This window comes from Elephantulus edwardii, unplaced genomic scaffold (genome assembly GCF_000299155.1).
Source record: "Elephantulus edwardii isolate Elephantulus edwardi_28Jun2011 unplaced genomic scaffold, EleEdw1.0 scaffold00597, whole genome shotgun sequence".
NCBI classification, from domain to species: Eukaryota; Metazoa; Chordata; class Mammalia; order Macroscelidea; family Macroscelididae; genus Elephantulus; species Elephantulus edwardii.
The window spans coordinates 43188-57863 of NW_006400347.1; the positions used below are offsets into that span (position 1 = coordinate 43188).

The following is a 14676-nucleotide window of genomic DNA, read 5'->3' on the forward strand; positions in this document are numbered from 1 at the left end:
CCACTGGGCCAATTGGCAGCATCAGTATGGATGGTGAAGAGATTGAGATAGTTAACAGTTTTAATTTACTTGGCTCCACAGTCAACACTCTTGGTGTTGCAGCCAGGAAATCAGGAGATGAATTGCATTGGGAAAGGTGGCTGTGAGGGGCCTGTCAAGAGTACTGAAGAACAACGATGTGAGGCTGGAGACTAAGGTGTACCTGATCTGGGCTATAGTCTTCGCAGTTACGTGCTATGCATCAGAGTTGGACAGTGAATAAGGCTGATAGAAGGAGAATTGATGCCTTTGAGCTGTGATGCTGGAGAAGAGTGTAGAATATACCACGGACTGCTAGGAGAACAAACAGATTTGTCCTGGAGAAGGTGAAGCCGGAATGCTCCTTGGAGTCAAGGATTCTGAGGCTTTGTTTGACATACTTTGGGCATGTTACAAGGAGGGATTGGTCCTTGGAGAGGGACATCATATTTGGCAGAGTGAAGGGGCAATGAAGGAGAGGAAGACCTTCGATGAGATGGATCGATTCTGTGACTGGAGCAGTGGGAATAAGTGTATATAGATGGCTAGGTTGGCACAGCATAGCACAACGTTTAGAGCTCTTGTACAGAGGGTCACTATGACTCTCAAACAACTAAATGGCACATAACAACAACAACAACAATGCACCCCTCAAAAACACAGTTTGCCTTCTTCTCCCTTGTGCATGGACCAGTCTCCAGAACATCATATTTTAGGTCACAAGGCAAGCCTCAATAAATTAGAAAACATAGAAATAATACAAAGCATTATCTCAGACCACAATGGTACAAAATTAGAAATTAATAACAAGAGGATAAAGGAGGGGGGAAACCTATATGTTTAGAAGCTGAACAACACTTTGACTGAACATGAATGAGTATTAGAAGAAATAAAAAATGATATAAAAATGTTTCTTGAAACAAATGATAATGTAAACACCACTTACCAATACCTCTGGAAAAAGATAAAACAGTAATCAGAGGTCCATTTATAGTAATAAGCAAACATATCAAAAGGTAGGAAAAAATAATCATTGACTCTCTAACCCAACATCTCTAGTATATGGGGGGCAGGGAACAGCAATAAAATCCAGCATCCTCTAAAAAATTGAAATAATAAAAATTAGGGCAGAAATAAATGAAATAGAATACAGAAAAACTATTGACATCATAAAAAAATTCAGGAGTTGGTTCTTTGATAAGATCAATAAAATCGACAAACCACTAGCACAACTAACAAAATGAAAGAAGGAAAAGAAACAAATAATTCAAAATGGTCAATGTCACAACAGAACCAACTAAATTAAAAAGGCTAACATTGGAATATTATGAAAAATTATACTCAAAGAAATATGAAAACCTAGAGGAAATGGACAAATACTTAGACATTCACAACTTACCTAAACTGACACCAACCAAAATTGAACACCTAAACAGACCCAATACAAAAGAAGAAATTGAAAAAGTAATAAAACATCTTCCAGCCAAAAAAAGTCCTGGACCAGATGGCTTTACAAGTGAATTTTATCAAACATTCACAAAAGAACTCTTATCAATCAATCCTACATAAACTATTTAAGAAACTAGAAAAAGATGGAATTCTCCCAGCCTCATTCTATGAAGCAAACATATCCTTGATACCAAATCCAGGTAAATATACCACCAAAATAGAAAACTATAGGCCAAAATCTCTCATGAACATAGATGCAAAAATCCTGAATAAAATCCTGGCTGATATAATCCAATGATACATTAAAAAAATAATTTACCATGATCAAGTGATATTCATAACAGGTATGCAAGGATGGTTCAACATAAGAAAAACAATCAATGTAATTCTTCACATTAACAAAGCAAAGAACAAGAACCACATGATTCTATCAATTGATGCAGAAAATGCCTTTAACAAAATCCAACACCCTTTCCTGATTAAAACACTCAACAAAATAGGATTGGAGGGAATTTCTTCAACATAGTAAAAAGTATATACACAAACCCAAGAGCCAACATCGTACACAACGGACATTGTTCATAATGGAGAGAGATTAAAGGCATTCCCCTTGAGAACAGGAACTAGGCAAGGATGTCCACTATCACCTCTCCTATTCAATACCGTATTGTAAGCCTTAGCAATAGCAATAAAGCAAGAGGAGGAAATAAGAGGTATCCAAGTAGGCAAAGAGGAGGTAAAATTATCTCTATGTGCAGATGATAAGACAGTTTACCTAGAAAACCCTAAAGACTCAGCAATAAAACTACTGGACATAGTTGACCAATTCAGCAAAGTGGAAAAATACAAGATCAACATTTGGATTTCTCTACAGTAACAAAGAGAATACAGAACTGCAGCTGAGAAAAACAATACCCTTCACAATAGCTAATCATGAGAGTAAATACTTAGGAGTAAACCTAACCAGAAGCACAAAGAATCTGTTCAAAGAAAATTACAAAACATTATTACAAGAAACAAAAAGATAACTGGAGAGGTGGAATAATATCCCTTGATCATAGATAGGAAGACTCACTATTGTAAAAATGACAAAGGCAATTTACATGTTCAATGCAATCCCAATACAAATACCAATACCATTCTTCAACGAGGTGGAAAAAGCAATCTCCAATTTCATTTGGAATGGAAAGAGGCCCAGAATAAGCAAAGCACTTCTTAAAAATAGAAACAAGGTAGGAGGCATCTCACTTCTTGATTTCAAATCCTACTACACTGCCGTGGTGGTCAAGACAGCGTGGTACTGGTACAAGGACAGACACATAAATCAATGGAATAGAACTGAAAATCCAGAAATCTACCTATGGCCAACTTATTTTTGACAAGGAGATGAAATCAATTAAGTGGGGAAATGACAGCCTTTTTAACAAATGGTGCTGGCAAAATTGGAAAACTATCTGCAGAAAAATCAAGCAAGATCCACACCACACTCCATACACAAAAAAAACAATTCGAAGTAGATTATGAACCTAGGACTAAAACCAAGGATTGTTGTTGTTTTTGTTAAGTGCCGTCCGGTCGCAGGAGACTCATAGCGACCCTATGAAGGAGAGTCCTTGACGCTTGGGTGCTTTTCATCCTCTCTCCAAGTTCATAGGGTTCCTGGAGGCAAGCTATGCCACTCCTCCTTCCATGCTTGTTTAATCGCGGACCTCCACCCCACTCTCAGTCCGCATTGGGTAGCCAACCATTAACGCATTTGACACATCCGTGTCACAGTGTTCAGCCTCACAGCAACCACAAGGGACCTCGGGACAGAAATTTGTACTAGGGTATACGACCTAGAGGAATGTCTGAACAAAAACAATGAAAGACTGGCCTGAGGGCCGCCAGAAAGGATGGTGCTGTGTATGTGGGAGTTGTGTTGTGTTGTGTTGTGGCGGTCTCTGGAGAAAGGCGAGGAGTGAAAACCAAGGATTATAAATGTCATTAAAGAAAAGTTTGGAAGAACTCTAGAAGTCCTAATCCACAACATAAACAGTCCTGGAAGCATCCTGGAATATCTATAACCAGGAGAGGATAAGATAGATGAATGAGACTTTCTAAGAATTTAATCCTTATGCACATCCAAAAACTTCTCCAACAGGGTAAAAAAAGGAAGCCACAGACTGGGAAAAAAATATTTGATAATGATATGTCAGACAACGGACTTATATCTAGAATTTATAAAATACTCGAGGACTGCAACAAGATAAAAGTAAATAACCCCATTGAAAAAATGGGCACCGGATATGAACAGACACTTCACCAAAGAAGACATTCAGATGGCAAACAAATGAAGAAATGTTCAAAATCCCTAGCTCTGAAAGAGATGCAAATCATCTCATCCCAATAAGAACAGCAAAATTTAACAGAACAGAAAACATCAGCTGGAGAGGTTGCAGAGAAACTGTAACACTTACTCACTGTTGGTGGGAGTCTATGGAAGACTGTATGGCTTGCAAACAGAAATACCATTTGATCCAGCAATTCCACTACTGGGAATTTACCGTAAAAAAAAAAACAAACCATAACTGCTACTCAAACAGATATATGCACATCCATGTTTATTGTGGCTTTGTTCGCAATAGCAAAGAGCTGGAAACAACCCAAGTGCCCATCAACAAATGAATGGATAGAGAAGCTCTGGTATTTTCACACAAAGGAATACTATGCAGCATTGAAAAACAAGGAACTCATGGAATATTATGCAAAACAGATGACCCTGGAAGGCATTATGCTGAATGAAATATCTCAGTCACAAAAGGACAAATATTGCATAGGGCCACTGTTGTAAAATAGGACTGAGATCAGGCTTGAGGGAAGACAGAAAAGGAGGGGAGGAATGATATATATTGCATTGAAACATGAGAGAGAGAAAGAGAGAGAGAGAGCTGTTTAAAAGGGATATATGAATGGGTATTACAGAATTCCAGAGTGAAGGCTGCATAGTGGAGTGGACTTAGGGGCAGGGATTGTATAACAATAAAAGAGTTTTTCTTTTTCTTTTCAAAAAGAGTGAATTTGGGGTGAGGGGTTGGGCAGGGAGAAAAGTGCAACAATGAATGAATGGAAACCCTAAGTCTCTGTAAACTTTCATTTAAATGAATTTTAAAAATTGTAGAAAAAAAAAGAATGAGATGGCAATTCATATTCAATATTGGAAATCTAAGTCAGACTGGTAAGACAACAAAGAAAAATAAAAGCATGCAAATTTGTTAGAAAGAAGTAAAACTATCACTCGTATATGATATGATCAAATACATAGAAAATCCCAGAGGCTGAGCTAGAAAACCTCTTAAAATAATGGAAAGATTTAGCAAGGTGGCATGGTAGAAGATTAACATAAAATAAACATTAGAGAGATACACAGACACCCTTCCCCCAACCCTACAGTGGTATAATGACAGAAACAGAATTAAGACCCCTGAAGTAATTCCATCTACCTATAGATAAGTGATCTTGAATAATACAATTAAATAATGGCAAAGGCAGTTTCTTTTATAAAAAGTGCAAAAAAAAATTGTATATCCCTTTAGTAGCAAAAGAAAATCAGACCCAGGCCTTATATATGCACAAAATCTAGCTTGAGCTGGATCAAAGATCTGAATATAAAAGGTGAAACTTAGAGATCATCAAGGAAAAATAAAAACAGGAATAAATTTAGGCTTCCTTATCAAACACAGGGGGGAAATGCACAACTAGAAGACAATAAACTCAATGAGTGAGACCTTTTAACATTATTTTTTTTAAATTTATTATTTTTATTATTATTGATGAAAATTTACAGAGATTTTGGATTCCCATTAATTCATTTTTGTACTTTTCTCTTTAAATCCCAATCTTAAACAGATGTTGGAGGTTCTGATCAGATGGAAGAATCTGAATCTATTCCAAGTTGAGGTGTTTTTTTTTGTTGTTTAACATTAAATTCTTAAATGCATCAAAAGACATCTCCTGAGCCAAAAGGGAGCAAGTCTAACAAACTTAACTAAACCCAAACACCAGTGAGTTGTTGGTCCTGAGGTCTGAACACCATCTTAGGAAACTTGTAGGTCAATTAACATAGGCCACAGAGACAATGTTCTACTTCCTACTTTGTTGTGTGTCATTGAGAATTGACTCATAGCTGATCATCTGGTGGATTTTGAAAGACAAAAATTGCACAGGAAGAGATTGCTCATCTCTCTCCCAGATGGTGGATTCAAAACACATGAGAACTGAGGCACAGAGATTTGTACACAAATGTTCATAGCAGCATTATTTACCATTGCAAGAACATGGAAACAGCCAAAATGTTCAACTATAAATGAATGGATTGAGAAATTATGGTACACAATTGAGTACTATGCAGTACACAGGAGCAATAACTTTGTAAATTATTACTTAACTTGGGAGGGACTGGAGAGCATTATGCTGACTGAACTAACTCAGTCCTATAAGGATAAATATTGTATAAAACCATTATTGTAGAATGAATATAAGGATCCAAGAGGGGTGGGAGAGGGTGGAAGTAGAGGGATGTGGATGTGCAAGGGGAGGATGATTAATCATTGAGTTGTACAATTTGATGGGTGGGTGGGGGGTGAGGAAAAATCAAAGAATTTGTTCGAATTTGTATTCGAGTTTCGTAAATAAACTAGTGGGGGGGGGAAATAAAGCACAAAAGTAAAATTAAAAGGCCCTTAAAAATGAAAAGAAACAACTAGAAGAAAAAAATGCATTCAAAGAAAGTAGAAGAAAAAGAATAATAAAAAATATATTCATTACTTTTAAAAAACCACACACATACAAAAACGCATGCCTTTGGATTGGCAGTGCAGCTCCTCATCGTTAAGCCACCAGAACTACTATATCCTACTTTGTTGTTTTCTGCCATCGAGTCAGAACTAAACCATAGCCTCCTCTCCAACAGGTTTTCAGAGGCAATAAATTGCACAGGAGGAGACTACTCATCCTTCTCCTGTGGAGTTTTGAAAGCTTGTCTATGGCCATCTAAGGTTCAATTCTTGTTCTTTTCTTGTTGAGAGCAAAGAAAAGTGAAGAAAATCAAAGACACATGAAAACAATTTGTCCTACCTGAAGCACTTGCTTCAGAAGGTCAAGGACTGAAGCCTTCAATATGGATTAAAGCTCAATAACAAGAAAACAAAAATTGTACCACTGGGCTGATTAGCAGCATCACGATTGATGGTGAAGAGATTGAGATTGTTAACAGCTTCAGTTTGTTTGGCTCTATAATCAACACTCTTGGAACCAGCAACCATGAAATTAAAAGACAAATTTCATTGGTAAAGTCTACTGTTAGAGATCTCTCCAAAGTACTGAAGAGCAACCATGTCAGTCGGGAGACTAAGGTGAGCCTGATACAGGCTTTGCAATCACTTGGTATGCATCAGAAAGCTGGACAATGACTAGGAATGATAAAATGCATGGTTTATTGACTATCCAAAAACATTTGATTGAGTGAATTATAATAAACTATGGCTGTCATTGAGAATGGAAATACCAGTAAACTTAATAGAGTTCATGAGAAACCTCTTTTTAGACCAAAACAGTGTTATCTAAACAGACTAAGAGAACGCTGCATGGTTTAAAATTAAGAAATATGTGACGGTTGCAGAGTGGATTGTATTTGGGGTGGGGGTAGTGTTAGGGGTGTGTGTGTTGGGGGGATTGTGTACCAAGAAAGAGTTTTTCTTTTGCTTTTCAAGGAGAGGAGCGAACGGGGGGTCGGGGTGGGGTTGGCGGGGAGAAAAGTGTAACAATGAATGAATGGAATTCCAAAATCTCTGTAGATGTTCACTGAAATTAAAAAAAAAAAATTAAGAAAATGTTTGTCAGGGCTGTATTCTTTCTCCATAGCTATTCAATCTATACACTGAACAAATAATTTGAGAATCTGTACTCTATGAAGAACAATGTGACATCAATATTGGAGGAAGACTCAGCAACAACCTGCAATATGCAAATGACACAATCTTTCTTGCTAAAAGCAAAGAAGATTTGAGGCACTTGCTGCATAAGACAAAAGACTAGAGCCTTCAATATAGATTGTATCTTAACATCAAGAAAACGAAGATCTTCACTATTGGCTGAATAAGTTGATTGATGGAGGAAAGATTGAAGTTGTCAATGATGTCATTTTACTTGGATCCACAATCAACACCCAGGGTAATATTAATTAAGAAATCAAAAGACATTTGCATTGCAAAATCTGCTGTCAAAGATCTCTCCAAAGTGAGAAAGAGCAAGGGCTTCCATTTAAAGACTAAGGTGTAACCTGATCCAAGTGATGTGATCTTCACTTACTTGCTATACAGCTGAGACACAGTGATAAAAATAACAGAGAAAAATATCTTTTAATCGTGATGTGGGATAAACGTGTTGTTTATTCCATGGTCTGTCAAATTAATAAATATTATCTTGGGGAAATACAAACAAGATGCTTCTTAGAGGTGAGAATATCTAATCTTTGTCTCACATACTTTGGTCATGTTCTTAGGAGGGCCAGTCTTGGGAAAAATACATCACAAATAGAAAGGCAGAGGGTCACTAAAAGAGAGAAAGACCCTCAAGAGCATGTACTGACACAGCAACTGTATCAATGGATTTGCATATATCAGAGATGATGCTGAAGGAACAAGTCCAGGCTGCAGTGAAAGTATTTGGTAAAAACTAAGTCTCCAGGAATTGGTAGACTATGAATTGAAATATTTTTTTAAAATGCATCCCTAGACATACTCACTCATTTAGGAAGGCAGCTACCTGAGAAAATATTTGGAAGATAATCTGTATTTGTGCCCACTCCTCAAAAAAAGTAACCCAGCATAATTATTTAATGCATATAATAATACCATAATGCAAATATTATCATTAATATTAGACACAAGTAAAAGCTATAAAATAATGAAGAAATTATCAAATGTGTAAGATAACAATGTAGCAATGATCATTACTATCACACATAAGTAAAATATTGCTAAAGTAATTTAAAAATAGCTGGAGCAGTGGATCAATAGTAAATTGAAAGAAAGTCAAGCTTTCAGTACAGGTAACAGGAGGAGGGCATTACTGCCGACATAAAATGGATCTTGACCAAAAAAAAAAAATCACCACCAGAAATATGATGACTTGAATTTTATTGATCACTTAATGTAAAGAGACATTCAATGTCTGGATCATAATGAATTTTTATAACATTGAGAAGAACAGGAACTCCAGAATATTTAATTGTCCTCATAAAGAACTTATACATAGACTGAGAAACAACACTTCAAAACAGAAGATGGGGATATAGCATGATTTAAATCAGAAAAGGTGTGTATCAAGTTTTATGTTTTCACCAAACCTATTCAATACATGCTAAGTAAATTTTAAGAATGTAGCATCAGGATTGATGGAAGATTCATCAACAGCCTATGATGTGCAAATAATCAATTTATTCAGTTTCTAAGTCGAAGGTTTGCAGGTTCAAGCCAACCCAGAGGCGTCCTGAAGAAAGACCTGGAGGTCACCTTCTGAAAACTCAGCCACTGAGCAGCCTCTGGAGCAGTTCTACGCGCACACACATTAGAGATTGCTGAGTATGTCCTAAATGTGGAAACTGTTGATCGTAGAGGAATGGGTATTACACATGGGACTTGTGGTTTTATGGAATTCACACTCTGGTGAGAGATAAAAACAAAAAGGAAGGATTATTTTTAAAAATGAAAAAGAATGGCTTTTTTTATTAATTTCAGTGAACATCTACAGAGATTTTGGCTTTCCATTCATTCATAGTTGCACCTTTCTGCCCGCCCACCCCACCCCCACTCCCAGTTTGCTCTTCTCTTTGAAAAGCAAAAGAAAAACTCCTTCATTGGTACAATCCCTCCGCATACCCCCACCCCCATCTTCATGCCGCATATACTCCACTCTGCAGCCCTCATCCCAGACTCTTATGATAATAATAATAATGCCCTAAAATATACTACTTTTCAACTATTCCCTCCCTCATGGGCTTCAATGCAGTAAACATAATTTATCCAGTTTTTCTCTGTCTTACCCGCACCCTGATGTCAGCCTCATTCTACAACAGTGGCACCACATAGTATTTGTCCTTTTGTGACTGAACTATTTCACTCAGCATAATGTTCTCCATGGTCACCCATTTGGAATAATATTGCATGAGTTCCTTGTTTTTCAATGCAGCATAGTATTTCATTGTATGAATATACCACAGCTTCTCTATCCATTAATTTGTTGATGGGCACTTAGGTTGTTTCCAACTCCTTGCTATTGTGAACAAAGCCGCGATAAATATGGGTGTACATACATCTGCTTGGATGTCAGTTATGGTCTCTTTAGGATATATTTCCAGTAGTGGAATTGCTGGGTCAAAAGGTATCTCTATTTGCAACTTTTTGAGAAAGCGCCACACTGCTTTCCACAGTGGTTGCACCATTTTGCACTCCCACCAACAGTGAATAAGGGTTCCAGTTTCTCCACAACCTCACTAGCATTTGTTGCTTGCTGTTCTGTTAAATTTTGCTAGCCTTACTGGGGTGAGATGATATCTCATAATTGTCTTGAAAGAATGGCAATTTTATGGAGTTTTATTCTGATATACATATGATCTTTTTATTCTGACATACATGGGATTTTACTAAGTATGAATTTAATGAAAGCTCTATGACATTCTATGTGATGACCCACATGAGATAAAGCCACCTTGCTAGTAACAGGTTTTATATAGTCCTTTACTGTTTATAGGGAGCTCTAGTAGGACAGTCTGTAGGGGTGGTGCTAATTCAATAGCTGCATCTCTCAAACAGTTTAAATCCACCAGCAGCTCCACAGGAGAAAGATGGACAAACTCCTCCCATGTGATTTACAGCATTACAAAGGCACTGGATGGTCACCTATGATTCAGATTTGATTCAATGACTGAATATTCAGTGTAGGTACAAAGTATAAAATACAGTGAGACACCACAACCTAGTAGACATTCCTGCAATGTCCTAACAATAAATCCACATTTAAGACTGAATATGGCCACGTTCAGAGAATTCACATCCATCAGGTCCATCTCAAATGTCAGGATTAGAGGTGTCTGGAGGCTCAGAGAGTTTGTAGAGCTTTCTCACAAAGCAGAGCATGGCCTTGCATACAGACCAATCAGCCTTCAGACCACCTCTCTGGGCCCACACCCTTGTCACACAATAAATAATGTCATAGCTGTAGATGTATGCTGAAATACATGCTATATTATATTGCTATTGTTGTATACCATAGAGTCAGAACTGACCAATAGCTCAACCTCCAGTAGGTTTTCAGAGGCAGTTAATCGTGCAGGAGGAAATTGCCCAACTTTCTCCCTCAAACTATGTGCTTTCAGGATTGCAGTGCAGCTTCTTGTCTCTACACCACCAGAGTTTTCTGCTATATTATAGTCACAAAATTAATTTTAATGCTTAAGCAAAGAGAATGTAAACTTTCAGTATCTAGGCCTTTTAGTTCTGCTGGATTATAAATAGATGTGATCTGTACAGTCTGACAGTAAAATCTGCTGGTGTTAGGAGAAACCCGTGATACTTAACCTTATGTAGGAGTTAAACTAACTAAATGAAAGGTTGCTTGGATTGAGAATATGTAATCAGAGAAAATTCTGTTAAAGGGAAGACTATTAAATGCATAGTGGAAAACAGTCCAAAGTAAATGGTGATTTGTTCAACAAAACAAAAATATAGATTAGTGAATGAATGTCAGCATGTTAATGTAAAATTAGAATAACCTCTTTGTAATTATGTGTGTGTATATGCTAACTCAGAGAAAACTCTTGCTGACTCGAAATTTATGAAGTGGATGTGGTCTTATAAACAAGAATGATCTCCAAGTAAGACAAGAAACAGTAAATAGCATCTTATCTGTGACTTTAGTCAACAGGCTCTTCTTCTTATAAAACTTCTCAAATAAAAGTTCTGAGGACTTCAGGTGGAGGGGACACTCAACCATAAATTCCTCTTGTCTTACCTCTTGACTAACTAAAGTCTTGAGTAGTTCATTCTGTTGTACAGCACTTTTGTGCTGGCTGGAGAAGCACGGCAACCTTCTTTGTACACTGAAAGGTCACCGAGGAAGGACAGAACCCAGTTCAGGCCAAGACTGAAAGTTTACTGAGGAGAAACTGCCAGGCTGACTCCAAAGTGGAGAACAGCCCAGAGAAAGAAAGTGGGCCGGGTGGAATGTGGGTGGGTAGTAGAAAGCTGCTTGTTGTACAAGATAGGGAAGCGGACTGGAGGTTGTAGATAGTTATATTTTGGAAAGTAAGGTACAGTTTTGCAGCCCTAACAGAGATAGTTAGAGTTGCAGCTGTTGCTTTATGTGGTTTGAGCATTTCTGTGGCTGTTCTGGGAAAGGAAGAGAGAGCAGCTCCTGGCTCTAACATATGCAACACAACAGAAGAAATCACTGACTTTAAGTCCCCACTGAACAAAGCCAACATTTCACTGACTCACCTTTCAGAAACCTGCTATCTTCCCAAAAGTAGGCTGCTGTGACAGCTATGTGGCTATGTGCAAGAGAGTAAGACTGCTTGAAGCATGTGATTAGAGTCAAGGAAATTCTAACAGATTGGGAAGGAAGCTTTTGGTTCTATACCTTAATGAATTGATACAGTCCCATGTAGCTACATGAGAAATAACAATAAAGCAGTCAACCACAAGAAAAACTTTCCTTTTATAAAGGTTAACAGTCTATTCTGACTCACAAAGAACAGATGAGTTCTCAGATGAAAAAGTCACTTATCTTCTAACAACGCTACACCAGTTGCCATTGAGTGGATGCCTATTCATGATGATGCCATGCATGTCTGAGTATTGCTCTGCTCTGGAGAGTTTTGAACAGCTGATGGAACTTTCAGCATTTCGGTCATCAAAATAGTGTGTTAACTGTTTGCACCACCTAGAGACTCTTGCTTGCTCTGGAGGTGCAAGACCCAAAAGGAGTTTAGGACTGTAAGATTTTCTATAATAACATTTGAGTCACATACCAGGGGCCATCTGGAAGTACATGCAGATGGCAGAACTCAAGTTCCAACAGCTCTTAAACACACTGAGGGCACTAACCCATATCCGTAATCCATCCTCCAGAGAGAAACTCCAAGTGCAAAGGACAGCCAGGGCCCACGTTTTCTATTTCCTGAGATGGAAGCTGCACATTCATTGGTTTTGGACTGGATAGAGGAGGAGACTAGTTCCATCATGCTGAGTGTATTTAGAAAGAAGTAGGGACACTCACCATTTGTAGGACATCTGAAGAGACCATCTGCATGCAGCACATGGCTGTGGCCAAGGCACACACGATGGTGGAGAGGACATTGAGGGCACATACGCTGAACAGGAGGTCCTATAGGAGGAAGAGAAGGAGGGTCAGTCTTATACTGATGCCCAGTGGTCCGGTGAGAACCAGGATGAATGTTGCCAATTGTTTTCTTTTTTCCATAATCAACATTGGCTATTAATGTAGAATGCATTTGTTTCATCACAATGTGTAAAACAACATTTTAGTAAGTATTCTTAAAAAATGCCAAATTTAAAATGAAACTTTTTATCTTGAGATAATTTAAGATTCCCAAGTTGTTGTAAGAAATAATGCAGACAGATTTCATGTACCCTTTACCCATGAGACCACTGACTATTCAAGATACAGAACATCTCCACACCCCCAAATCCCTCATAGCTCATGTTTATAGCCTCACTCCCTGTTCCACCTGCCTGCTCTTCAATAATAATTCCTATCAACTATTATACCAATCTCCAGATTCAGGAATGGTATAGAAAGAGAGTCATATAACATGTAATATTTTTTCCTTCTTTTTAAAGGAAATTCCCAGGTTTCAGCATCAATGTTAGGGTACTAGGAGATTACCATATCTGGTTGATTAGCAAAATCTAGCAAGGTCCATTCCCAAAATGAACATTGTAGGAGTGGAGAAAGGATGTACAACAGAGAGAGAAGAATAGAGAGAGAGGAAAGTTTATTAAGAAAGAGAAATACTCTCAGAAGATGATGGTGGGTTTGTCTCTCAAGAAGAGAGTAGACAACAGCATTAGCATACTAGCTGGCGAATTGGCTTTGTTTCCCCTTCACTCGAAGTGATTCCCTCAATATGCAGCTAAGTTGCTGTCTTGTTGGTGTATTGTACCATTGAGTAGGCACTGAATCATACCTGTCCAGTGGATTTTCAGGGCAGTAGATCACATAGGAAGAGACTGTCCATCTTTCTACTATGGAGGAGCTTGTGGATCCTTCTTACCACTACCCCACCAGAGCTTCCTGCAAGTTGCTGAGTCTATCAGTAATCCATTCCCTTGTGTAACACAGTAATACTCTATGGCAGAGATACACCATAACTAGACCAGTCAGTTTGACCAGAAAACATAAACTTTTTGTTTAGGATTTGATGCTTTGGGCTACTGTACAAATTTTCGTATGAACATAAATGTAAGTTTTGTTTTTTTATGGAATAAATGTCAAAGAGTGCAACTGCTTGTTGTCATCCCTGCTCCACCCCCCCAGTTTATTTTCTATATTTTTTTGTTAAGTCTTTATTTTACTCCATCTCTGTGTATCTCACACCATGTTCCACACTTTGTATGAATTTAACCTGCATCATTCATGAAAAAATATCCTTATTTTAAAGAGGTGATACAGTAGATTTTTCATTTTGTTTTTATTTTTAAAAATGGGCTTCTAAACCTTTGCTTTCTCTTTTCCCACATGGCTGGGAGAGATGATGTTAATGAAGATAATTAGGTGAATATATTTACAGTCTCAGACTACATGTCTTTCTCCACTGAAGGGCTCATAGGTACTAACTATTGACCCTCTGAGATGACTGAGTGCTTTATCCAGTGTGCCATCATGACTTCTATTAACCTCTTACAATGTGTTCCAAGTTGTTGTTGTTCTTATGTGCCGTCGAGTCGTTTGTGACTCATAGCGACCCTATGTACAACAGCCCTAAACCGTGCTCTATCCTGTGCCAATCTCATCGCCTCTGACACACCCATCCCGATACCCCAGTCACTGAATCAATCCACATCATAGAGGGTCTTCCCCTCCTGCGCTGTCCCTCCACTCTACCCAGCATGATGTCCCTCTCTAAAGACCTGTCTCTCCTTACAACAT

General features: G+C 38.0%; 1 protein-coding gene across 1 annotated transcript in view; it reads right to left on the reverse strand.

Annotated features, from left to right (window-relative positions):
* LOC102872030 (protein FAM189A1-like) overlaps positions 1 to 14158 on the reverse strand; it is a gene marked incomplete at its 3' end in the record, with an annotated part of 51933 nt that extends 37775 nt beyond the window's left edge. Inside the window, exons 1-2 of the mRNA XM_006903366.1 lie at positions 14153 to 14158; positions 12784 to 12891 (exon numbers count right to left, since the gene is read on the reverse strand). Of these exons, the coding sequence (XP_006903428.1) occupies positions 12784 to 12891; positions 14153 to 14158 (114 nt within the window). The remainder of the gene's footprint in view (positions 1 to 12783; positions 12892 to 14152) is intronic.
* Positions 14159 to 14676: the final 518 nt, after the last annotated feature.